Source organism: Schistocerca nitens, chromosome 2, assembly GCF_023898315.1.
Source record: "Schistocerca nitens isolate TAMUIC-IGC-003100 chromosome 2, iqSchNite1.1, whole genome shotgun sequence".
In the NCBI taxonomy this organism is placed as follows: domain Eukaryota; kingdom Metazoa; phylum Arthropoda; class Insecta; order Orthoptera; family Acrididae; genus Schistocerca; species Schistocerca nitens.
This window is the reverse complement of record NC_064615.1, coordinates 1,066,975,877-1,067,000,545: the sequence shown is the minus strand read 5'-3', so window position 1 is coordinate 1,067,000,545 and position 24,669 is coordinate 1,066,975,877. Positions and strand designations below refer to the sequence as shown.

The 24,669-nt window shown below is 45.3% G+C and overlaps 1 protein-coding gene across 2 annotated transcripts in view; it reads left to right on the top strand.

The window, feature by feature from the left end:
- Positions 1-24,669, top strand: part of LOC126237449 (uncharacterized) — a 220,409-nt gene that overhangs the window by 176,625 nt on the left and 19,115 nt on the right. For both annotated transcript variants that reach the window (XM_049947580.1, XM_049947581.1), the window contains exon 4: positions 6,589-6,698. In XM_049947580.1, the coding sequence (XP_049803537.1) occupies positions 6,589-6,698 (110 nt within the window). The remainder of the gene's footprint in view (positions 1-6,588; positions 6,699-24,669) is intronic.

The window sequence follows — 24,669 nt, the reverse complement described above, 5'->3', positions numbered from 1 at the left end:
AAGTGAGACATGGACGATAACTAGTTTGGACAAGAAGTGAATAGAAGCTTTCGAAATGTGGTGCTACAGAAGAATGCTGAAGATAAGGTGGGTAGATCACGTAACTAATGAGGAGGTATTGAATAGGATTGGAGAGAAGAGAAGTTTGTGGCACAACTTGACTAGAAGAAGGGATCGGTTGGTAGGACATGTTTTGAGGCATCAAGGGATCACAAATTTAGCATTGGAGGGCAGCGTGGAGGGTAAAAATCGTAGAGGGAGACCAAGAGATCAATACACTAAGCAGATTCAGAAGGATGTAGGTTGCAGTAGGTACTGGGAGATGAAGAAGCTTGCACAGGATAGAGTAGCATGGAGAGCTGCATCAAACCAGTCTCAGGACTGAAGACCACAACAACAACTACTGTTATGACTTGCAGGTGGTCTCCTGCTCATTCTTTCGTCTCCTGTCGAGTAAGGTCTAAACCCTGCTCGGTACGACAGTGTCAGACTATTCCGTTCCGATCCTCCTGTACGTAACCCACTCATGCTTCTCGTAGGCGACGTTTGCCCCCGCGGTGTCACACTGCCGAACTCGCGCGTGCGTATCACCGGTTCAATGTGCCTGATTGCACCTCTTGGACTCGCCAATGGCCCACCAATTCCTGTATCATGCTCCATGTCGTCCGGTGACGCCATGCGCTCTGTTCGTTCCCGAAAATAGCTGTTTTCTCTTTCGAATTCCGCTGCCGCTAATTCGTGTAGGCTGTCGCTGCTTCCTCTCATGTCTGCCATTCTGTCAACCCCTGTTGCGCCCTGAACTGCCTCTATTAAGCGCGCCATATCCCTCGTAATCATCTACGTTTCCTTACCCACTAACGTTATACACTAACAAAATTTTACACACAAAGTACACATTATAAACATTAACTCCCAGTATCTCTATAATATTCACAAACAGGTTACCCAACAAATCCCACAAATCTTCCCGATCTCTGCGGAACCTATGCCTAACCTACTCTCATTATTTCCCTAAGCCAAAATATTTATTCAATCTATGACAAAACACAGAACACAAAACAACACAGTAATCCCACCAACAACAAATTAACGACGCGCCAGCAATACATAGAAACACTGAAACAAATTCACAACATAAATACACAAACACAAATATAAAGAATTTACCGCGCACAAATAACTGCCGCCGTGATTACTAATCAGAAGATTACAGCTGTCTATGCATCCTAGGCGGGTCAGCCACGAGGAACGAGGTTTATTTCAATAAATGACGATGAGGGATCCTAGGCTGGTCCGACAAATGTCGAGGGGTTTTAACAAGAGTGCTTTTACTTGTTCACTTACCCTACTGGATCGGGTCGTTGGCTCTGGCTGAAGGCCTGTTATGAGACCCAACGTGATAATTAAAACTGCCCCTCTACAAATTTTGATTAATATTTAATAACTAAATAGTGTTCAGGGAACTGATCACTACTAAACAAACAAGGATAGCATTGAACACGTTTATTGAACAATAATCTTCCTAACATCAAACTGAACAATGACGTACATTTATAAGTGATAAAATCAAGATTAGTAATGGCCCTTAAATTCCAAAACTAACTCTTAAGGTCGGATAACGCATCTGTACTTGTTATTTTCTACTCTCTCCTCTTGTCAGACAGCATAAAATACGGCAGACAAACCTACTTTAATTACCAAATTCTCAATAAGAGCGTGGCTGGAAAACTCAGCTCTGGTAATCACAGGCGTGCGTAATGTCGGACTAAATGCCGAAGCTGAGCATCACGTTACCAAATGCAGCGTCGTGGACAGGTCAGCAAGCTGCCGATGGCGTCTGCGTCGCCGAGGAGCCACAATTGTAACAAAAATGAATTTACTTTCGCGAACAGGCCTCCTGTTCGTAAACTCCTATTCAAAAGCTAATTCTGCTTTCTTTCCAATCGTCTCGCACACTTTAAGACGTGACTCACCAGCCCAAAGGCGCAATCCAGTAACGTCTTTAATAAAGTGTGGCTGAAGGAAATTGCTCGGCTCCTGTCTGCTTTCTGTGAGACAGTATTCCCAACCGTAATTGGTGGAATCAGCCTGTCTCTAACAGTAAAACACGACAGTTCCCCTAGCTGAATACTAGTTTCAGTTGCAGCTGGCAGACTTATTCAAAGTCCTGCACAGCACACTGAAAATAATTTACTCTCCTACAGCAGAGCCGAAAGCACGACGTCCGCTCGCTACAGGAGCTAAGACGCTTCTCCCAGATAACAGCTCCAAAAGCTTCCCTCTGCAAAAATCAGCACCCCCCCCCTCCCCGCTATTTTTCGAGCTGGCCAATCCCGTGGCTCTAGACCAGCACAGTTCGCTCCCACTATTATTTCCTGGCTTCTTCCAACCAATCAAAACATTCCGCACCTTACTGCACCTAGAATGTTCTGGAAACTCCGTTCAAAATTGAACCCACCAATCGTGCCTCTCTGTTCGCCCTCGCGCGGGAAAAGGTCATTGCCCTAGCTTAACCGCTTTTCTTAGAAAGCCCCAGAAAACGTTAAGACTCTTGGGAAGGCTCCCTTAGGCCCCAGCTCGTCTCGACATAGTGGCGTCGGCGTAACGCCCAGCGCCAACGAGGCACCGTCCCACGAAGGCCTGCCTCTGTTGTCTACATCTACATCTACATCCATACTCCGCAAGCCACCCGTCGGTGTGTGGCGGAGGGTACCTTGAGTACCTCTATAGGTTCTCCCTTCTATTCCAGCCTCGTATTGTTCATGGAAAGAAGGATTATCGGTATGCTTCTGTGTGGGCTCTAATCTCTCTGATTTTATCCTCATGGTCTCTTCGCGAGATATACGTAGGATGGAGCAATATACTGCTTGACTCTTCGGTGAAGGTATGTTCTCGAAACTTTAACAAAAGCCCGTACCGAGCTGCTGAGCGTCTCCTGCAGAGTCTTCCAATGGAGTTTATGTATCATCTCCGTAACGCTTTCGCGATTACTAAATGATACTGTAACGAAGCGCGCTGCTCTCCGTTGGATCTTCTCTATCTCTTCTATCAAACCTATGTGGTACGGATCCCACACTGCTGAGCAGTATTCAAGCAGTGGGCAAACAAGCGTATTGTAACCTACTTCCTTTGTTTTCGAATTGAATTTCCTTGGGATTCTTCCAATGAATATCAGTCTGGCATCTCCTTTACCAACGATCAACTTTATATGAGCATTCCATTTTAAATCACTCCTAATGCGTACTCCCAGATAATTTATGGAATTAACTGCTTCCATTTGCTGACCTGCTATTTTGTAGCTAAATGACAAGGGATCTATCTTTCTATGTATTCGCAGCACATTACACTTGTCTACATTGAGATTCAATTGCCATTCCATGCACCATGCGTCAATTCGCTGCAGATCCTCCTGCATTTCAGTACAATTTTCCATTGTTATAACCTCTCAATACACCACAGAATCATCTGCAAAAAGCCTCAGTGAACTTCCGATGTCATCCACAAGGTCATTTATGTGTATTGTGAATAGCAACGGTCCTATGACACTCCCCTGCGGCACACCTGAAATCACTCTTACTTCGGAAGACTTCTCTCCATTGAGAATGACATGCTGCGTTCTGTTATCTAGGAACTCTTCAATCCAATCACACAATTGGTCTGATAGTCCATATGCTCTTACTTTGTTCATTAAACGACTGTGGGGAACTGTATCGAACGCCTTGCGGAAGTCAAGAAACACGGCATCTACCTGTGACCCGTGTCTATGGCCCTCTGAGTCTCGTGGACGAATAGCGCGAGCTGGGTTTCACACGACCGTCTTTTTCGAAACCCATGCTGATGCCTACAGAGTAGATGTCTAGTCTCCAGAAAAGTCATTATACTCGAACATAATACGTGTTCCAAAATTCTGCAACTGATCGACGTTAGAGATATAGGTCTATAGTTCTGCACATCTGTTCGACGTCCCTTCTTGAAAACGGGGATGACCTGTGCCCTTTTCCAATTCTTTGGAACGCTACACTCTTCTAGAGCCCTACGCTGCAAGAAGGGGGGCAAGTTCCTTCGCGTACTCTGTGTAAAATCGAACTGGTACCCCATCAGGTCCAGCGGCCTTTCCTCTTTTGAGCGATTTTAATTGTTTCTCTATCCCTCTGTCGTCTATTTCGATATCTACCATTTTGTCATCTGTGCGACAATCTAGAGAAGGAACTACAGTGCAGTCTTCCTCTGTGAAACAGCTTTGGAAAAAGACATTTAGTATTTCGTCCTTTAGTCTGTCATCCTCTGTTTCAGTACCATTTTGGTCACAGAGTGTCTGGACATTTTGTTTTGATCCACCTACCGCTTTGACATAAGACCAAATTTTCTTATGATTTTCTGCCAAGTCAGTACATAGAACTTTACATTCGAATTCATTGAACGCCTCTCGCATAGCCCTCCTCACACTACATTTCGCTTCGCGTAATTTTTGTTTGTCTGCAAGGCTTTGGCTATGTTTATGTTTGCTGTGAAGTTCCCTTTGCTTCCGCAGCAGTTTTCTAATTCGGTTGTTGTACCACGGTGGCTCTTTTCCATCTGTTACGATCTTGCTTGGCACGTAGCCACGCAATGGTTGTCTACCTGCACCGGCGGCGCGTCTCCCCGAGTGGGACGCTTTCGCATGCCGACTCGTAATGGTCGGTTGTAAACTTCCGCACCCCTCTGCCCTGCCTTTGAGCAGTGCCGCTCGTCCGCACCAGCCAAACTCCGTGTAAATATCACCTGAACCCCGACTTCATGCAACATGCTAATTTCCTAAAGTTAACACGCGTCTTATGCCGTCTGATACTCTCTTTATTAATTTCAATAGGCTGATTGCCTGATAAATAACATAATAACCGATATCTAACTCGTGTTTGCAACAATTATTATATTATAGTAAGGTGCAAAATACTGCTACGTTACAATCTCAAATCAATTCCATATTGCTAGATTTCCGCAAGGCTTTTGATACTGTTCCTCACAAGCGACTATTAATCAAACTGGGTGCATATGACGTTTCGTCTCAGTTGTGTGACTGGATTCCTGATTTCCTCTCAAAGAGGTCACAGTTCATAGTGCTGGATGGTAAATCATCGAGTAGAATAGAAGTGATATCTGGCGTTCCGCAAGGTAGTGTCGTAGGTCTTCTGCTGTTCCTGATTTACATAAATGAACTAGGTGACAATCAGAGCAGCCTCCTTAGATTATTTGCAGATGAAGCTGTCTAGTAAAATCATCAGATCAATTCCAATTACAAAATGATCTAGAGAGAAATGCTGTATGGTGCGAAAAGTGGCAATTGGCACTAAACTAAGAAAAGTGCGAGGTCATCCACACGGGTACTAAAAGAAATCCGATAAATTTTGGGTATACGATAAATCGCAGATATCTAAGGGCTGTCAATTCGACTAAATACCTAGGAATTACAATTACGAGCAACTTAAATTGGGAAGACCAGATAGATAATGTTGTGGGGAAGGCGAAACAAAGACTGCGCTTTGTTGGCAGAACACTTAGAAGATGCGACAAACCCACTGAAGAGACAGCCGTCCTCTGCTGGAATATTGCTGCGCGGTGTGGGATCCTTAGCAGGTAGGATTGACGGAGGACATCGAAAAAGTGCAAGGAAGGGCAGCTCGTTCCGTGTTATCGCGCAGTAGGCGTGAGAGTGTCACTGATATGATACGCGAGTTGGGGTGGCAGTCACTGAAACAAAAGCGGTTTTCTTTGCGGCGAGATCTATTTACGAAATTTCAATCACCAACTTTTTCTTCCGAATGCGAAAATATTTTTGTTGACACGCACCTACGTAGGGAGAAATGATCATCGTAATAAAATAAGTGAAATCAGAGCTCGAACGGAAAGATTTAGGTTTTCCTTTTTCGCACGCGCCATTCGAGATTGGAATGGTAGAGAAGTAGTATGAAAACGGTTCGATGAACCCTCTGCCAGACACTTAAGTGTGAATTGCAGAGTAACCATGTAGATGTGGAAAGACGATTAGATTATAATTGCTCAGGGGAAGACGAACCCTGTGCCAGGCACTTAAGTGTGAATTGCAGAGTAAACATGTACATGTAGAAAGACGACTATAATTACTCAGGGGAAGATTGTGGAGTGTCTGGTGACTGAGTAAACATGGGATGTGCTGGTGTAGGCACGGCTGTAGGACAGGGAAGTCTGGACTGTGGTATACAAGGAGTGTTTGGATTCACGTTCGTGGGAGATGTAGAATAGGTGAAGCTGTTACAGTTTTTTTGAATAGGTGTTGGAACTTTGTTATCTGGTACAGGATGCGGATGGGAGAAGGTTGTCGATTATGGAAAGCAATGTGAAGTTTATATCGTGCAAAGATATGAAGGGCTTGCTAAATTTTGGGAACAGCACGGGTCTCAGGGTTGATGCTCTTTTGTTCTATCTACGATTGCTACAGTCAGTTGCCACTTGAGGATGGCTCAAAAAGCCATAAACAGGCCAGTTAACAAAAAAATTGTTGCAGAAAATTAAGAGAAGTGCTTTATTTCGTGATTAATGTATCCCGTTTTCTCGGCAAGACGTGTTTTGCAGGAGGTGACATTCCGGCTGAACCGGAGGTGACTTCACAAAGCAGGCCCCCATCCCCTCCACCGACGCAACACGACACCTACAATGTGTTCCGCAGTCCCACGGATTTCCAGGTAAGTCTGTCGCAGCATCATTAAGTCTTATTGCTGGCTGCTTTATTTTTGTTGACTGGTTTATCCTCTGTTAACCGTCAAGGTAAATTTGTTTGTAAATAACATGAAAGTCCTAGAGAGAAAAGTCGAATGATGTAAGCTGTGCATAATGTGTGAAATTCTCCGCGTGCTCGCAGACAAAGACGATCAGTCAGAGTTAGGGTATGAAATGTATGCTAAGCCAACAGCTCCACTCTTATGCTCCACTCTATACCAGTAAACGAGATGTCACGCTGTCCTGTGGAAAACATATTATGGTGGGCGTATAGTGGAGGACTTCGTGTACCAATATCACCCATTCATGGACCCAAGTCCCTCTCCCCATTTTTTTCTTCCAGTTGCAAATGATGCGTGAAAAGAGAGATATTCTATGAGCTCCAATGTGCGGGCTTTCAAATGTAAAATGAAATGATGGTGGTGGTGGCCCTCCCTCAACTACGTACCCTCAGACTCAGAGTTGAAATATTAAAAGTTGTGCCTTGTTTTGTTGTCTAGGAGCTGGGATACATAGTTGCCGCATTACAAGCCACACACTACTGAGTCGACAGTATACAATATGAATATACAGATGAATCGGTTGGTCGAAGATTTCTATCACTCGGCAATTGCGAATGTAACGTAGAAATTTATAAATGAGAGATTGCAAATAAATAAAATCTGCAGGTACTATCTTAACGACTTTAAATGATGAGTGCGATAGTAGAAGTACTTTTGAGAATGTGGTATATTTCTGCAAAACACTTATTGGTGTCGATGGTCCAGCAATTAAATAAAATATAAGTTGAATAACAGGGAAACAATAGATTCCTACTGAACGTAATTAGTTATGAACAACAACATAGCTCACAAGATATTCACTTCTAAACGCACACTACGTCTTCACTGTAGAAGCTACGGAAATCTCACAGGTACACAAATCGGCACTTCGAAGTATTTCTATCTCGCGACCACGCGCAAACCGCTCCACACTCCAAGTCTGTCTCGCCACCGTGCGTCCCTCGCGCCGTACTGTCCCAGACTCCCCCGTGTCCTGTGCCGTCCTTTCCCTCGCACTGTACCGTTCCAAACTACCTCGTGTCCTCTCCGGAAACGATGTTACTCCCCAACCTTGATACGTCTCTCTTAGTGACTAGCGCTGTGTTTGGCTAGAGCGCTCCCTCCATGTCTCCAAGCCAACATATCCACACAAACATAATGAAACACATTCAAAATACTGGATTTACATTTAAATGACTTGAAATTAAGTAAATATTCGTACAGCTGGACCATAAACACGCTCTAACAAACATTATTAAATATATAAACAAATTAAATAAACATATATCAGAGTAATAGTAACAGAAGGTAGGCCAGTAGCCTAATGTCTCTGTGCTTTGTAAAACACAGCAAATATTTAACTAATTTCTTCATGAATAGTATATATCGGATATAAACAAAGACACAGATGAATAAATACACTCCTGGAAATTGAAATAAGAACACCGTGAATTCATTGTCCCAGGAAGGGGAAACTTTATTGACACATTCCTGGGGTCAGATACATCACATGATCACACTGACAGAACCACAGGCACATAGACACAGGCAACAGAGCATGCACGATGTCGGCACTAGTACAGTGTATATCCACCTTTCGCAGCAATGCAGGCTGCTATTCTCCCATGGAGACGATCGTAGAGATGCTGGATGTAGTCCTGTGGAACGGCTTGCCATGCCATTTCCACCTGGCGCCTCAGTTGGACCAGCGTTCGTGCTGGACGTGCAGACCGCGTGAGACGACGCTTCATCCAGTCCCAAACATGCCCAATGGGGGACAGATCCGGAGATCTTGCTGGCCAGCGTAGTTGACTTACACCTTCTAGAGCACGTTGGGTGGCACGGGATACATGCGGACGTGCATTGTCCTGTTGGAACAGCAAGTTCCCTTGCCGGTCTAGGAATGGTAGAACGATGGGTTCGATGACGGTTTGGATGTACCGTGCACTATTCAGTGTCCCCTCGACGATCACCAGTGGTGTACGGCCAGTGTAGGAGATCGCTCCCCACACCATGATGCCGGGTGTTGGCCCTGTGTGCCTCGGTCGTATGCAGTCCTGATTGTGGCGCTCACCTGCACGGCGCCAAACACGCATACGACCATCATTGGCACCAAGGCAGAAGCGACTCTCATCGCTGAAGACGACACGTCTCCATTCATCCCTCCATTCACGCCTGTCGCGACACCACTGGAGGCGGGCTGCACGATGTTGGGGCGTGAGCGGAAGACGGCCTAACGGTGTGCGGGACCGTAGCCCAGCTTCATGGAGACGGTTGCGAATGGTCCTCGCCGATACCCCAGGAGCAACAGTGTCCCTAATTTGCTGGGAAGTGGCGGTGCGGTCCCCTACGGCACTGCGTAGGATCCTACGGTCTTGGCGTGCATCCGTGCGTCGCTGCGGTCCGGTCCCAGGTCGACGGGCACGTGCACCTTCCGTCGACCACTGGCGACAACATCGATGTACTGTGGAGACCTCACGCCCCACGTGTTGAGCAATTCGGCGGTACGTCCACCCGGCCTCCCGCATGCCCACTATACGCCCCCGCTCAAAGTCCGTCAACTGCACATACGGTTCACGTCCACGCTGTCGCGGCATGCTACCAGTGTTAAAGACTGCGATGGAGCTCCGTATGCCACGGCAAACTGGCTGACACTGACGGCGGCGGTGCACAAATGCTGCGCAGCTAGCGCCATTCGACGGCCAACACCGCGGTTCCTGGTGTGTCCGCTGTGCCGTGCGTGTGATCATTGCTTGTACAGCCCTCTCGCAGTATCCGGAGCAAGTATGGTGGGTCTGACACACCGGTGTCAATGTGTTCTTTTTTCCATTTCCAGGAGTGTATATTTATAAGCATGCTGCTACCGTTTTTTCATGTAACTGTGGAGTACTTGTGGCATGACGCGATCGATTGTTATCGGCCACTTTGACCACCAATAACTCATGTACCATTCAAGTCACATGTCTGTAATTTATACCAATGTAGGTTTACATTGATAGCTTTCTAAAGACGCGTCGATCGACGAAATCGGATGAAGCGCTTACATTTTGGAAATTCGTTGCTGGGTGTTACTTGTCCAACTTACAGTCAGATAATACTTTAAACTAATAAAGATATTGAAAATCTGATTACACCATCAGAATCGTCTTGCAAATAATGGTAATTTACATGTTTCTTTTTGAGGTATCATGATTCCACTGGCTACTATTAATTTCTATATGAACTGTGAAATGTCTGTCATTAAGGTTTCACAAAGTCCGCCATCATTGGCACTACCGGTGTACAAGTGTCTTTCATCGACACAGCGCCACCAGTGAATTCCCAGCCACGTCGTCCGGCCATTGTGCGGCATCGCGCGGTTGCTAAGCTAACGTTCGCCACCACATGGTTGGTGGCGGGCCGCGTCCTACCGAGAGGCCCCAGCTCGGCCACGCCAACTCCAAACTCACAAGGGAACCTCCCCATCGCACCCCCCTCAGATTTAGTTATAAGTTGGCACAGTGGATAGGCCTTGATAAACTGAACACAGATCAATCGAGAAAACAGGAAGAAGTTGTGTGGAACTATGAAAAAATAAGCAAAATATACAAACTGAGTAGTCCATGTGCCACATAGGCAACATCATGGATAATGTGACCTCAGGAGCGCCGTGGTCTCGTGGTAGCGTGAGCAGCTGCAGAACAAAAGGTCCTTGGTTCAAGTCTTCCCTCCAGTGAGAATTTTACTTTATTTTTACATCGTTATTATCTGTCCGTTCGTTCATTGACGTCTCTGTTCACTGTAATAAGTTTAGTGTCTGTGTCTTGCGACCGCATCGCAAAACCGTGCGATTAGTAGGGAAAGGACGTGCCTTTCCAATGGGAACCGAAAACATTTGATCGCAAGGTCATAGGTCAACCGATTCCTCCACAGGAAAACACATCTGATATATTCTATACGACACTGGTAACGGCATCTGCGTCACATGACAGGAATATCTTGTCGACCCACCTAACTTGTACACTTGGCGAATGGGTAAAAAGATTCTTGTACCTTGCCCGAGTCAGGTTTTCTTGTGGATGTGATAATCACTTCCAAAAAAGTGATGAAAACACAATAGTTTGTCACATAAACTGAAAATAAAAAAATTAAACTTTTCACTCGATGGAGGATTTGAACCAAGCACCTCTCGTTCCGCAGCTGCTCACGTTACCACGAGACCACGGCGCTCCTGCGTTCTTAGAGTCCTTGATGTCGCCTATCTTCCCATGAACTACTCAGTTTGTATATTTTGCTTACTTTTTCACAGTTCCACACAACTTCTTCCTGTTTTCTCAATTGATCTGTGTTCAGTTTTTCAAGGCCTATCCACTGTGCCAACTTATAACTAAATCTGAGGGGGGTGCGATGGGGAGGTTCCCTTGTTAGAATATTTTCAGGGCGCCACGACCCGCCCATTACCTCACAAATGTGAGCTGGGATTTCTCTAATATTCCCATCAGGAAGTATCATGTTCTCTTCTTGGAACATGTGCCGACAGAAATTTAATAATAATCTTTCGGTCATATAAAGTGCCTCTCTCACAGAATTGGCCACTGGAGTTGCATGATCATCTCGTACTTATTAAACAAACCTGTGACGGAGGCACTGCTCTTCCTTGTATCTTCATCTCTGCTATTGGTCCCATGTCATAAGGGTGCCAAACAAGTGTTATTTAAGAATCGATGAATGGACTTATTGTGAGCTACAGCTTGTGTGGATGAATCAAGATTCTTCCAATGAATCTGTCTCGCTTATGCTTTTTCTACAACAGTATATTCTATGGTTGTAACTGTCTACAGTAATCGATCGACAATCGTGTAATCCGGCAGCAACAAGACTGAATATGATCTCGGTTTACAAGTTACTTCAAATAAAAAGTCGAGCTTACAACAGCTAAGACAGGCATCGTCATCAGGAGTAAAAGCCACTGTCTGGTGGGGCTGGCACGGTGTTGCGCTTATGCACTGATCAGCTGTAACATTGTGACCACCGACCTAATATCGATATGAAGCCTTCCAGGCGATAGCAGCGTCACCCGGTGAGGAATGACTGCTAGTCAGACAGACACACGTCGCACGTCTTGTCAGTGAGCGAGCTGCCCGCGTGTAAAATGGGGAAGCCGCGCGGTTTGACTGAGGGCAGACTGTGATGGCCCAGAGGGCAACACCGACTCAAAGGAAGGCCTCGGCGCTTGTTCGTGACGTCACGTCATCTAGGCACGCCGAACGCCAGGTCTGTTGCAGGCATACTCATAATGGTGGTGTCTCCCCCTCTGACACAGGAAAAGGTCAACTACGGCCAATAGTTCTGAGAAATTTCTGCAATCAATTAATTGTGCAATTCATTACACTTCTTAACAAATAGTGTACTGCTGTACTTAAATTTCCACCTGTTTTAAGGATTGACATACAAAAACAACTTCATGGTCCAGCAGCAACAGAATTCGTGCTTCTTTACCTTATTTGTAAATCTGAGGAAGTTACGTTTGTACAGGGTTGCTTTTACAAGAAACTGAACATATCGGTGCTCTTCTTTAGGTAAATGGTTGACTCTGGGGTGAGGAGCACTGAATGTTAATGAAATATCTTGCGATTGTACACGTTGGGGGAGGGGGTGGGGGACAAAGAAGAGGCAAAAGAGAGATACTTGTTGTATCAAATAAAATTTTTTCATATTACAAAGTTTCTCCTTTCAGTTGCAAGAGGGGAATATTTATCTTTTCTAATGTGCATGTTTAAAAAAGTTTAAGGTCAGCAGTATTTTCGATGTGTGAAGCTGTTTTGTTTCCTGTTTAGAATTCCTTTCGTTGAAAACGACTGTAATCTAATGACTGGCAACAGTTGGACATTTACACATGTAAATTAGTTCACATTTCCAGTGACAATGTCAAACGAAAATAAATAAATAAAAGAAACGAGTTAATTGTAAGGGGGTTGGGGTAAGTTTCGATAGCAAAATGTATCAAGTAAATATAGTTACTTGAATGTAAAATTTCCGAAGCTTGCAATGGGGCAAAGCATCTTCTCATACTGATCTACGTTTGTTTCGACAGGATTCAGTAATACAGAACTATGATCTTCATTTGTAGCTTTACGATAGTAAGAAAATTTTTCATCTAAATAAAACTGAAGAATCCAAAACAATACCAGCATTTTGTCCAAAAATAAGAGATTTATAGTGATAAGAACGCCCAGGCGTTTCTGCCTGCAACAGACCTGGCGTTCGCCGTGCCTAGCTGACGTGACGTCACCAACAAGCGCCGGGGCCTTCCTTTGAGTCGGTGTTGCAGAGGCTCGGCCGAGCATTTCGGACTGTGGGGTGCTCGAGGAGTGCCGTGGTAAGTGTCTTCAAGCGTGCCGAAACCAAGGTGGAACCACGTCCAGACGTCGTGGTATTCGGCAGCCACGCATCATTACAGACGTCAGACGTCGTAGGCTGCGCAGGCTGGTAAAACAAGAGAGGCGTCGAACTGTGGCGGCACTAACATCAGACTTTAATGCTCGGCAGAGTACAAGTACGTCTGAACATACAGAGCACCGAACACTCCTGATGATGGGCCTCTGCAGCCGAGGACCCATGTGTGTGGCATTGTTGACACCATGACATGGCAACTACGACTGAAATGGGCACGTGCCCATCGGCACTGGACGTTGGCGCAGTGGCAGAGCGTTGCATGGTCTGATGAATCCCGATACCTTCTCCATAATGCCGATGGAGGGCGCGCGCATCAGTCGTCTTCCAGGGGAACAGCTCCTTGACACCTGTTCCGCGGAACGGACATAAGCTGGCTCAGTTATGCTCCGGAGAACATTCACGTGGGCATCATGCAAGGTACCACGACGACGAAAGAGTATTGCGCACTGGTTGCAGATCACGTACACCCCTTCTTGACAGTCATGTTTCATGATGGCAGTGACATTTTTCAACAAGATAACGCTCCATGTCACAATGACAGGAGTGTGATGGAGTGGTTCAAGGAACACAGTGGCGACTTCTAATTGATGTGCTGGCACCTCAACTCACCAGATCTGAACCCGATCGAACATATCTGGGATGTGATTGAAATGGTGTCAGACCGAATCGCCCACCTCCCTGGAAATTACGGGAATTAGGTGACTTATGTATGTAGATGTGGTGCCAATTCCCTGCAGTGACCTATCAGTGGCTCATTGTTTGCATGCCATGACGCATCGCTGTTGTTATCCGTGCCAAATGTGGACATACTGGCTATTAGTTGGGTGGTCATAATGTTCTGGCTGATCATGTATAAGCGCGTTACAAACGTCTGGAACCTTGTAGAAAGGGCCAAAGTGACTCATGGACAAGAGGCGAGCTGCCTATCTCGTAGCAGCTCTACCCACTTCAGGACCGGGCCTGGTGATGCGCGTTACAGCACCTAACGCTACAGGTCCTACAAGTTGCAGTGACATTCTCTGGCGGGATGCGAGTTACTATTTGCCACCAATTTCATACTTCGTAGCTGCATGTTTAAATATAGGCTATATGCCGATAACAAATGACAAAGGTAAGGCCTTGGGTGGGTACCTTTTCATTCACAAATTGATTACCGGCCGGTCCCAGACGTAGCCGAGCTTCCACAATGTATCTCAGGCAAGACAACTAGTGTGATGTTACAGGTTCATTGTGTACCCGTATTTATCGTGGGCCCTGTGTGGGATCGAGTGACTTCAGGTGGTATGAGGGGCAGCACCACGTTTGAAACTCTCGCTCCCGCGTCCCTGCAAGCGTCAACCAAGTGTCTATGCTTTCGCTGCATATCCAGATCCTGCCCCCATGCCCTACTAAATGTGTACCACTCGCCTCTGTAAAAAAGGTTGCGCGTTATTCTAATATCAGCCCTTGCCTTCCACCTTTTGTTTCGCACCAATAGAAGTCGTGGCCGAAGTCGTGGCCAGTTAATGGACGAGAGGGAGGCAGAAGTTAAAGCACTGTTCAGAAAATAGCGGCATGGTGGTATTACTATAAACACAACAGTGGAAGCTACGCGTCGGAGTGTTTTTGGAACGAAATGTTCCGTCATGCGCTGAGACGTCCCATTAGTTCACCGACTGATCGCGGCTTCTTGCGCACCATAGCCTATTCCTTCTCGGTTACCGCCATCGACGCGTTGAGAAATTCATTTCGGAACTTTAATCCTCATAATCGACCATATATGAATTAAAATACATGAGGAAGAAATAAAAATGTTGAGGTTCGCCGATGACATTGTAATTCTGTCAGAGGCAGCGAAAGGCCTGGAAGAGCAGCTGAACGGAATGGACAGTGTCTTGAAAGGAGGATATAAGATGAACATCAACAAAAGCAAATGAGGATAATGGAATGTAGTCGCATTAAAATCGGGTGATGCTGAGGGAATTAGATTAGGAAATTAGAAGCTTAAAGTAGTAAACGAGTTTTGCTATTTCGGGAACAAAATAACTGATAATGGTTGAAGTAGAGAGGATATAAAATGTAGGCTGGCAATGGCAAGGAAGGCGTTTCTGAAGAAGAGAAATTTGTTAACATCGAGTATAGATTTAAGTGTCAGGAAGTCGTTTCTGAAAGTATTTGTATGGAGTGTAGCCATGTATGGAAGTGAAACGTGGACGATAAATAGTTTAACAAGAAGAGAGTAGAAGCTTTCGAAATGTGGTCGTACAGAGGAATGCTGAACATTAGATGGGTAGATCACATAACTAATGAGGAGGTACTGAATAGAATTGGAGAGAAGAGAAATTTGTGGCACAACTTGACTAGAAGAAGGGATCGGTTGGTAGGGCATATTCTGAGGCATCAAGGGATCATGAATTTAGTATTGGAGGGCAACGTGGAGGGTAAAAATCGTAGAGGAAAACCAAGAGATGAATACACTAAGTAGATTCAGAAGGATGTAGGTTGCAGTAAGTACTGGGAGATGAAGAACCTTGTACAGGATAGAGTAGCATGGAGAGCTGCATCAAACCAGTCTCTGGACTGAAGACCACAACAACAACATGAATTGAGTATGCACTATACCTCGAACTGTCAGCACTGCCTTAAGGCCCGAACAATTGGCATCCTGGGACCGATGACCACGCAGTTTGGCCCCTTTAAAAAAAACACCAACCAACCAACCAACCATCCCAGGTAAAGCTTACGGAGGTCGGGTCATGACAGTCCGAAAATTGGGATATCACGCGAAAATCGGGACATCTGGTAACGCTAGATACGCCTTGCTGTATGATGTACCGTTAAAATCCAGTGATGGTACTTTCCTATAAGAATCAACCAAAATGTATCGCCCAACAGTCGTTCTTCCTGAAACTTCCTGGTAGATTAAAACAGTGTGATGGACTGGGACTCGATCCAGGGACCAAGTAAGTGCTCTACCATGTAAGCTACCCAAGCAGGAATCAGGCTGTGGCTTAGCCATGTCTCCACAATATCCTTTATTCCAGGAATGCTAGTCTTGCAAGTTTCGCAGGAGAACTTCTGCGAAGTTTGTAAGGTAGGATATGAGGTACTGGTGGAAGTAAAGCGGTGAGGACGGGTCGTGAGTCGCGGATGGGTAACTCAGTCGGTAGAGCCATTCCATGCGAATGGCAAACGTCCCGGGTTCGGTTACCAGTCCGGCATACGACTTTAATCTATCAGGAAGTTTCATATCTGTTCACATTGCAAAGTAAAAACTCATTCTGGAATCGTTCTTTCCGTGTGCCATTCGCAACTGGATCAGGAAAGGGGGGAAACGCTCGGAGTATCGATGTGAATGTAGACGATGGTGATCCATCTGTCAGATGAATGCGTCAAACTCTACTGCCCCCATGTTGCTATTAAGAGTAGGCAGTGTGTTATCACCGATTTTCTCCTTGTTTTTTTTTTCCCCTCTCATCGATACTAACAACACGAACATGACTCTGAACTCCACAGGCACTCACCGCTATCACCTACACTCAGCATGGTGTAAATTTACGGCACAACACTACATTTCATGAAACAGTGGTACCAACATGCACTTTCCAATTAGGTGACTGAACTACTACTCAGAATCTCTCACAAGGGGAGGCCGCCAATTGTGAAATTCAGATTCAATTCATACTGCGCATAATAAAAGCTCATGGCCAGAGGTGTAATGTGGCAAAGCACCAAGATGCACTTCTCAGCCCTTGTCGAGAAAATCGACAGTTAAAATAAACCGTTGCGGTGAAATACTCTCTACGATTAATAAGTTTCTACAGTGTCGTGGCGCAGCGGTAAGCGCTCGGGTTCGTAATGCGAAGGTCGCCGGTACGAATCTCGCGCCATGCAACCTTTTTTTTTTTTTTAGTATTTGTTTTTTGTAATTCAAATGTGTGTGTATACACACACACACACACACACACACACACATATATATATATATATATATATATATATATATATATATATATATATATATATATATATATATATATATAATTCCCGGCAATCAGTTGCAACAATTATGCATATAATAAGTTGTTGAAAGTCGTTTGTCGTGGAAAAACTGGTGACTTCGAACATCATTATGTTTTCCGCAAACAAAGTTGTATTTCACAAATGTTATTAATTGTCTTCATAATGTTAACCACGTATAGTTAACGGAAGACGCAGAAACGATATTCCGAAACGAATACGTATAGCGTAAGTCAAACGTTCGAATTAGAATAGAAACCACACGAACACAAATTTGCTGTGGCAGGTATGAAATATAAACTCCGTTACCCGCTCGTTACACTTCAAGGACAGATGTTGAATGGGCCGAAACGAGCCGCCGCATAACAGCGTAACTGCCTGCTAACTTCGAAAGAAGGTAGATGCGGTCCCTAGCGCAACTTATAACATCGTCGAAAATCAGTGCGGACGTGAGAGCTTTGGTACACCCTGTTAAACAAACGGAAAAATGGAGGCGGTACAATTGGAGAGCGATCCGCCTTCACCAACATGCATAAGCAATTCATTAATAGTTTATATATATATATATATATATATATATATATATATATATATATATATATATATATTACAAAAAACTAATAATAAAAGAATGTTGCATGGCGCGAGATTCGATCCGGCGACCTTCGCATTACGAACCCGATCGCTTACCGCTGCGCCACGACGCTGTAGAAAATTATTAATCGTAGAGAGTATTTCACCGCAACGGTTTCTTTTAACTGTCGATTTTCTCGACAAGGGCTGAGAAGTGCATCTTGGTGCTTTGCCACATTACACGTCTGGCCATGAGCTTTTATTATGCGCAGTATGAATCGAATCTGAATTTCACAATTGGCGGCCTCCCCTTGTCAGCCCACAACGCCATACCACTTCAGTTTTTCCATTACCATTAAGAACAGTGAAAGGCAGCTGCCAATAACGTCAGGAACACACAGATCATTTGTGTCGCTCACCTGTAGTACAGCCATGAACAGGATTACGACAAGGCTCATATAGTGGGATAGACTACTATTTTTTTGGACAGCTTAATTAATTGGCATACGGAAGGAAGAACTTCAGAATACCTTATAGAAATCATTTAACTAGACTTTGACTCTCACTGCTCACCACATCTGTCCTAACCGGAAAACACCAAGGGTTGAGTCTCGCGTTATCGATGGTGAGGGTCTGCAACTCGTGTTCTACTGGCTAGCGTTGCTGCCTCTGGATTATGGGGTCACAGGTTCGATTCCCGGCCTTGTTGGGGATTTTACCTCCCTAGGGACTGGGTGTTTGTGTTATCCTCATCATTTTATCATCATCATCATCATTTGTGACAGTGGCCAGAAAAAAATTGGGACTTTGTGCGGGTGCTGATGAGCGCGCAGTTGAGCGCCCCACAAACCAACCATCATCCTCATCATCACTGATGGTAAGGTCTCCATAGTGCCCCCTCCCCCTACCACCACCACCTCCCAGGAGTGAGGCGCATTGGAGAAGGAGGTCGCCGAAGATCGTAGCTGCTGGTGTCATCTCCGCTCAGGTGCGTGTGACCAATCGTGCCACGGCTGGCTGCTATGCAGGGCTTGGCTGGGCTGTTTCTCGGCGAGAGGGCACAAAAAGAACTTGATGTTGTGATTCTCGCCCCGTCTCGATACAGGTGATATTAACAGAGTAGGGTGGAAGTCGGCGGAATTGCCGTCAGTCAGTCTGTGTTGGGATTACCCAGCTGTGGCGTTGGAATGGTGAGCTGTGGATTCGACAGGGTAGTGGGTGCAGCAACATCAGGTTCCACTTACATGTGCAGAGGCAGTTATTGTAATCTGTGAGCCGTGATGGTCAGGAACCTGTCAGGCAGATAATATTGATGTAAACAAGGCTAGTTCGATGTCAGTAGAATCCACAGTTTTTGCATTGAAATGTCACTTGCAAGTCCTGAGGGGCAATGGGGGCACACACAGAGGATGCATGCACACTGCGAGGATAATTCATCGTACTGATTTGTGTCTGTGGTGGAACAGGCATTGAATTCTGTTTCAACTGTACGTGTATGTCGCTGCTGATGACGTGACAGTTGCTGTCTCATTTGTGTGGATCACGTGGGGGATGCCTGCAGACTAATGTCCTCTGAAGATGGCTATGAGTAAAGTGGCGAACTACCGGTGATGCCGGGTAGGGATTCTCCACTACTGCTTTACATGAGTATTCGTCATGTCAGATCTAACGAAAGATGAAAGTGCCAGAGGAAATCTGCTCCCAGTATCAGGTCTCGAACATCAGTGACCAAAACTGCTGTGGAAATGTTTTACATCGACAAGGTCTATGGCGCGTGCACATAGTGGAATGTAAGTTCCATTGGTAGGTTCTCCTCGGTAGATGATGCACGTTTCCGCGCCAGTATCGATAATAAAGTATTGGTTTGTTGAGAGATCTAGCACATAGTCTGTCACTGTCGCTTAGAACTGGGGCAATATTAGTTTGAGCCACCTGTCTGAGCTGTGGGTGTCATCATTGCGTGCTGCGAACTGGAACCCTGTAGCGTTTCGGTGGCTGCACAGTGTGTAAGTAGTTGCATGCCAGGTCGCGAAGCGAGTGTGGAAGCAACACAGCCACGGCAGCCCGCCTATGTGTGGAACTGTTGGTCGTGGACGTGATTGGCGCAGCTGTCCGAAGGTCGGCGGCCTCGTGGCGAAGGCTAGTGACGTCACTCCCGCGAGTGTACGGACAACACCGACTCAAAGGAAGGCCTCGGCGCTTGTTGGTGACGTCACGTCAGCTAAGCACGGCAAACGCCAGATCTGTTGCAGGCATACTCATAATGGTGGTGTCTCTCTCTCCGACACAGGAAAATGTGAAACTATTGGCGGTAGTTGACCAACACACATTGTTCTGAGAGATTTCTGCAATCAATTAATTGTGCAATTCATTACACTTCTTAACAAATAGTGTACTCCTGAACTTAAATTTCCACCTGTTTTAACGATTGACATACAAAAACAACTTCATGGTCCAGCAGCAACAGAATTCGTGCTTCTTTACCTTATTTGTAAATCTGAGGAAGCTACGTTTGTACTGGGTTGCTTTTACAAGAAACTGTGAACATATTGGTGCTCTTCTTTAGGTATCTTGGTTGACTATGGGGTGAGGAGCACTGAATGTTAATGAAATGTCTTGCGATTGTACACGTTGGGGGAGGGGGTGGGGGCAGAAGAAGAGGCAAAAGAGAGATACTTGTTTTATCAAATATAATTTTTTTATCTTATAAAGTTTCTCCTTTCAGTTGCAAGAGGGGAATATTTATCTTTTCTAATGTGCATGTTTAAAAAAGTTTAAGCTCAGCAATATTTTCGATGTGTGAAGCTATTTTGTTTCCTGTTTAAAATTCCTTTCGTTGAAAACGACTGTAATCTAATGACTGGCAACAGTTGGACATTTACACATGTAAATTAGTTCACATTTTCAGTGACGATGTCAAGCGAAAATAAATAAATAATTAAAAGAAACGAGTTAATTCTAAGGGGTTTGGGGTAAGTTTCGATAACAAAATGGATCAAGTAAATATAGTTACTTGAATGTAAAATTTCCGAAGCTTGCAATGGGACAAAGCATCTTCTCATATTGATCTACGTTTGTTTCGACAGGATTCAGTAATACAGAACTATGATCTTCATTTGTAGCTTTACGATAGTAAGAAAATCTTTCATCTAAATAAAACTGCAGAATCCAAAACAATACCAAACATTTTGTCCAAAAATAAGAGATTTATAGTGATAAGCACGCCCTGGCGTTTCTGTCTGCAACAGACCTGGTGTTCGCCGTGTCTAGCTGACGTGACGTCACCAACAAGCGCCGAGGCCTTCCTTTGAGTCGGTGTTGGTACGGAACCGTTCAGGTTGCGTCAGCTACTAGTGACTACTTGCAGCGTGTCGCACTGTAAATGTACTGGTGGAAATGTACTGGTGGCAGTCACTGTTGTCGGAACATTCGAGTATTGTTGTTGCTGCAGGATTGCATGCCCGAGGGAGGACTCGAACCTCCGAAGGGGGGAGCCGCGCGGATCGTGACGCCTCAGATCGCGCCACAGCAGTTTGGTCCCATAGGAACTTACCACAAATTTCCAAAATTTTCTGGTTCAAATCTACCGAATTCGGTGGTGCAGACATAAATGTGAGTTCACTAATACGCTGCACGAACTATCTTAGCGTGTCTCTGGCATTGTGTCACGGATAGTTATCTTCCTGGAACTGTCCATCGTTATCAGTGAAGGCATCAAGCATGCAGGCGCTTCACACTAATGTTCTCGGAGCCCACAACTGTAATGGTGCCTTCGAATACTAAATCAGATGCCATGGGTGCCCAAGTGGATGTCCCCCACTGCTTTAGACTGCCGCCACTGGCTTGCATCCGTGGCGCGGTGCATGTTTCAGGCAGCCATTCGCCCGTATGGTGGAATGTCTGGGAGGACCATCACCTGGTGTAATAAGAAACGCGATTCAACCGACCACCTGAAATACTAAACACATTTTTCCAAAGCTTTTCCACAGAGGAAGACCGCACTGCAGTTCCTTCTCTAAATCGTCGCACGAACGAAACAATGGCTGACATCGAAATAAGTGCCCAAGGAATAGGAAAGCAACTGAAATCACTCAACAGAGGAAAGTCCACTGGACATGACGGGATAACAATTCGATTCTGCACAGAATACGCGAAAGAACTTGCCCCCCTTCTAACAGCCGTGTACCGCAAGTCTCTAGAGGAACGGAAGGTTCCAAATGATTGGAAAAGAGCACAGGTAGTCCCCGTTTTCAAGAAGGGTCGTCGAGCAGATGCGCAAACCTATAGGCCTACATCTCTGACATCGATCTGTTGTAGAATTTTAGAACATGTTTTTTGCTCGCGTATCATGTCATTTCTGGAAGCCCAGGATCTACTCTGCAGGAATCAACATGGATTCCGGAAACAGTGATCGTGTGAGACCCAACTCGCTTTATTTGTTCATGAGACCCCGAATATATTAGATACAGGCTCCCAGGTAGATGCCATTTTCCTTGACTTCCGGATACAGTTCCGCACTGTCCCCTGATAAACAAAGTAAGAGCCTACGCAATATCAGACCAGCTGTGTGGCTGGATTGAAGAGTTTTTAGCAAACAGAACACAGCATGTTGTTATCAATGGGGAGACATCTACAGACGTTAAAGTAACCTCTGGCGTGCCACAGGGGAGTGTTATGGGACCATTGCTTTTCGCAATATATATAAATGACCTAGTAGATAGTGTCGGAAGTTCCATGCGGCTTTTCGCGGATGATGCTGTAGCATACAGAGAAGTTGCAGCATTAGAAAATTGTAGCGAAATGCAGGAAGATCTGCAGCGGATAGGCACTTGGTGTAGGGAGTGGCAACTGACCCTTAACATAGACAAATGTAATGTATTGCGAATACATAGAAAGAAGGATCCTTTATTGTATGATTATATGATAGCGGAACAAACACTGGTAGCAGTTACTTCTGTAAAATATCTGGGAGTATGCGTACGGAACGATTTGAAGTGGAATGATCATATAAAATTAATTGTTGGTAAGGCGAGTGCCAGGTTGAGATTCATTGGGAGAGTCCTTAGAAAATGAAGTCCATCAACAAAGGAAGTGGCTTACAAAACACTCGTTCGACCTATACTTGAGTATTGCTCATCAGTGTGGGATCCGTACCAGGTCGGCTTGACAGAGGAGACAGAGAAGATCCAAAGAAGAGCGGCGCTTTTCGTCACAGGGTTATTTGGTAAGCGTGGTAGCGTTACGGAGATGTTTAGCAAACTCAAGTGGCAGACTCTGCAAGAGAGGCGCTCTGCATCGCGGTGTAGCTTGCTGTCCAGGTTTCGAGAGTGCGTTTCTGGATGAGGTATCGAATATATTGCTTCCCCCTACTTATACCTCCCGAGGAGATCACGAATGTAAAATTAGAGAGATTCGAGCGCGCACTGAGGCTTTCCGGCAATCGTTCTTCCCGCGAACCATACGCGACTGGAACAGGAAAGGGAGGTAATGACAGTGGCACGTAAAGTGCCCTCCGCCACACACCGTTCGGTGGCTTGCGGATTATAAATGTAGATGTAGATGTAGACCAGGCGACAACTCCCACTGATCCATGGTCCAGTCTCGATTAGCATGTGTCCAATGCAATCGTAGTTCACGATGTTATTGTGTCAACAAGTTAATACGTCTTGGTTGTCTACTGTGGAGCCTTATGTACAACGTCGTGCAATGAATGGTGTACGGCGAAACACTTTTATCTGAACCCAGCATTATACTCTCTCGTCAGACCTTCCACAGATCGGCACCTGTCCTGCTCCAAAGGGTGAGCAACCTTGCGGCATCCACCTTTTGTGATAATGCGCGGACTCCCAACACCTTGTCGCTTATTTCACTGTCCGTTAAGCACTTTCCATAGATGCTCACGACAGCAGCGCGCAACCAACCGACCAGCATCACCGTTTCATGGATGTTCGTTCCCTGCCAGCAGCCCATAATAATCTGCCCCTAACCAAAGTCGCCTGTGTTAGCAGATTTGCCCTTTTCTGGCCTGTATGGTTCCCAGAGAGATTACCCATATCTACACCTACATCAACATATAAAGGGTGAGTCACCTAACATTACCGCTGGATATATTTCGTAAACCGCATCAAATACTGACGAATCGATTCCACAGACCGAACGTGAGGAGAGGGGCTAGTGTAATTGGTTAATACAAACCATACAAAAATGCACGGAAGTATGTTTTTTAACACCAACCTACGTTTTTTTAAATGGAACAAAACTAACGGGGTTCCATTTAAAAACACGTAGGTTTGTGTTTTAAAAAACATACTTCCGTGCATTTTTGTATGGTTTGTATTAAACAATTACACTAGCCCCTCTCCTCACGTTCGGTCCGTGGAATCGATTCGTCAGTATTTGATGTGGTTTACGAAATATATCCAGCGGTAACGTTAGGTGACTCACCCTGTATACTCCGGTAGCCACTAAGCGGTGTGTTGCACTCGCGTATCGCGCGAGGGAAAAACGACTGTGTGAACGCCTCAGTGTTGTTGTTGTGGTCTTCAGTCCTGAGACTGGTTTGATGCAGCTCTCCATGCTACTCTATCCTGTGCAAGCTTCTTCATCTCCCAGTACCTACTGCAACCTACATCCTTCTGAATCTGCTTAGTGTATGCATCTCTTGGTCTCCCCCTACGATTTTTACCCTCCACGCTGCCCTCCAATACTAAATTGGTGATCCCTTGATGCCTCAGAACATGTCCTACCAACCGATCCCTTCTTCTGGTCAAGTTGTGCCACAAACTCCTCTTCTCCCCAATCCTATTCAGTACCTCCTCATTAGTTATGTGATCTACCCATCTAATCTTCAGCATTCTTCTGTAGCACCACATTTCGAAAGCTTCTATTC